The sequence below is a fragment of the Acanthisitta chloris genome, unplaced genomic scaffold, assembly GCF_000695815.1.
Source record: "Acanthisitta chloris isolate BGI_N310 unplaced genomic scaffold, ASM69581v1 scaffold6334, whole genome shotgun sequence".
NCBI lineage: Eukaryota > Metazoa > Chordata > Aves > Passeriformes > Acanthisittidae > Acanthisitta > Acanthisitta chloris.
In genome coordinates, this window is record NW_008668643.1 from 524 (window position 1) to 3,261 (window position 2,738).

General features: G+C 62.7%; 1 protein-coding gene across 1 annotated transcript in view; it reads right to left on the minus strand.

Annotated features, from left to right (window-relative positions):
• Nucleotides 1-517: 517 nt before the first annotated feature.
• SPIRE2 (spire-type actin nucleation factor 2) overlaps nt 518-2,738 on the minus strand; it is a 4,148-nt gene continuing 1,927 nt past the window's right edge. Inside the window, 10 exon segments of the mRNA XM_009072973.1 lie at nt 518-731; nt 816-841; nt 843-926; nt 1,148-1,175; nt 1,276-1,343; nt 1,421-1,555; nt 1,810-1,943; nt 2,057-2,207; nt 2,287-2,456; nt 2,532-2,655. Coding sequence (XP_009071221.1) covers nt 518-731; nt 816-841; nt 843-926; nt 1,148-1,175; nt 1,276-1,343; nt 1,421-1,555; nt 1,810-1,943; nt 2,057-2,207; nt 2,287-2,456; nt 2,532-2,655 — 1,134 coding nt within the window.

Here is a 2,738-nt window from a genome sequence, read left to right on the forward strand (position 1 = left end):
TCCCTTGGGTGCTGTGAATACCCCATTGTAGGATCCATCCCCTTGGGATCCATGAGTGTTCCACAGCTGGATCCATTCTCCCAGGAGCTGTCGCACAGTGGGATCCTTGCCCCCAGGGGCTGTGGGTGCCCCACAGCTGGATCCAGTCCCCCAGGAGCTGTCCCACTCTTGGATCCATTCCCTTGGGAGCTGTGAATACCCCATTGTAGGATCCATCCCCTTGGGATCCATGAGTGTTCCACAGCTGGATCCATTCTCCCAGGAGCTGTCGCACAGTGGGATCCTTGCCCCCAGGGGCTGTGGGTGCCCCACAGCTGGATCTGTTCCCCTGGGAGTTGCAGATGTCCCACAGCAGGATCCATACCCCCGGGGGCTGTTGGCAGGGAAAAAAGGAGACACCAGGGACAGTGGGGATGAGCCCTTGCCCCCTGGTCCATAACGTATATAAATATAGAGGCTGTGTGTATCCATCCTATGTATATATGTACATCGGGGGCCGCGCCGGGGCGTCCAGCCCTCACTTGAGCCAGGCGTCTCCGTAGAGCGATCGCGCCTTGTGGCGTCGCGGTGCGGCGCTGGCGTTGAGAACGGCCACGCTGCGGCGGCTGGAGCTCACCACGTCGGTGACAAAGCCGGCGCAGTCGGGGCACACGTCGCGCAGCACTGAGCCCTGGGCGTAGATGTGGGGAAATTCCTCCTCCACCCGGCGCCAGCACGACCCCGAGAGCGAGCTGCGGGACAGGGCACCCCGTCAGCAACCCGCCGGGGAGGAGGAGGAGGAGGAGGAGAGGGAGGAGGAAGGCTCAGGGACTCACTGGAAGGGCTCCCTCCGGGTCAGCGGCAGGGGCCTTAAAAAAAACCGGGAGGCTCTCAAAGCCCAGAGCGTAGACGGGGATGTGAGCCAGCTTCTTGGAAGGCATCTTCATCTGCCAGAGGGAGGGAGTCAGGGCAGGATGGGATGGGACAGGGATGGGTCAGGGGCAGAGATAGGGCAGGACAGGTACAGGGACAAGGACAAGGCAGGACAGGAATAGGCTGGGATGGCATGCATTAAGATGGGACTGGGACAGGGCAGGACAGGGATGATGGGGCTGGAATAGGATCAGGGACAGGGACACAGTGGCACTGACCAGAGCCAGTTTCTTACCTTCAGGCTGCAGGAGCTACAGACAGACCTGGAGACACAGAGAGAGATGGGTGAGTGGGGCCATCACACAGGACCCTACTGCCACCCTCCCAGCCCTGTGACATGGCACAGCACGGCACAGTGCTCACCGCTTGCAGAAGAGGCAGGCAGCCGGCCAGGAGAAGAGGGGGAACTTGGTCCTGCAGCAGCAGCAGACCTGTGGGCAGAGCAGGGTGAGCTGGGGATGGGCAGTGGCCCCTCCAAACCCCTCAGCCCCTCCAGCCCCATTCCCACCTTCCCCCTCTTCAGGCTGCTGTACAGCTCCTTGCTCTGCAGGAACTTCTCCATCTCAGCCTTGACCAACACCCTGCGCACATTGATCATCTCCTCCACGGTCAAGGCCAGGCTCTCCACGGGGTGGTTGAACTCCTGCAGGACATGGGGAACATCACCTCAGGTTGTGACACAGGGCACGGTCCAGAGCATCTCTGTGCCAGGGGCAGAGCCTCTGGGCATGGGCTGAGCATCCCAGGACAGGCTAAGTATCTCTGGCATGAGGACCTCTCATCCACTGTGTGCCCTCATGCCAGGCTGCCATGTGCCTGTGGTCATGCTCTCCTGGTGTCCCCAACTCTGGTGTTCCCAGCTTCAGTGTTCCCAGCTCTAGTGTCCCCAGCACCTACCAGCCAGAGGTGTTTGGAGCTGGTGGTGGGGGCAGCACCGGATCCATCCTCTGGCCTCTCCTCCACAGCACCAAGGGCAGCTCGGGGCAGTGCTGGGCCATCGGGCAGTGCGTGGCAGCTGGCAGGGACAGAGCCTGTAGGGAGGGACCAGGAGGCTGTGGTGAGGCCACGTTGCCTGGTGCCAACCACTGCCACAGGGCATGGCACAGCCGCCCTGGGACAGGGGCACAGAGACTTCCAGCAGTACCTGAGCGGGGCCGGAGCTCGGGCTGCAGCGGCTCCGGGTCTTGGGGTGCAGTCTGCTCCCCTCCCATCTGGCTCTGCAGCTGTGCCAGGTCGTGCTCTGAGAAGGAGCGATCGCGCTTCAGTGGCACCTCTGTGCCCGGAGAGTCCTCCTCCTACAAGGCCATGGGCACCGCATCACCTCAGGGACTCCAACACTCCCCACATCCCCCTCCCTCCGCAGGTCCCCCTTGCCTCAGAGAGGTTCATCTCCTCCATCTCAGCCAGGGTGGGTGCCTTGAGCAGGACGCGTGGCCGTGGGCGTGCGGGCATGGCGCTGGCAGGGCACCGGGAGAGCTCGAGGCAGGAGCTGGAGGCCAGGCGGCTGGTGCAGGCGTGGGGGATGCAGGGCAGGGAGCTGTATGCTGTGGAGGGACAGGCTCAGCACCAGGGGTTGGGCACATCACCAGCATGGCACAGTGGGGATGGCACACTAGTACCTTTCTGCCCGTGATATGATGTCTCCACAGGCCGGAGCTTCCGCTCCTGCCTGGTCTTCTCCAAGATCTTCTCATGGAGTGTCCGCTGCTTCTGGGGTAGGGGCCGTAGCCGCCTCTCTGATGCCTGTGGGATGCATGGATGACACCTCAGGTGGTGGCCATGGCTCAAGAGTGGCATTCTCAGGGTGGGGACGGCACCCACTGGCA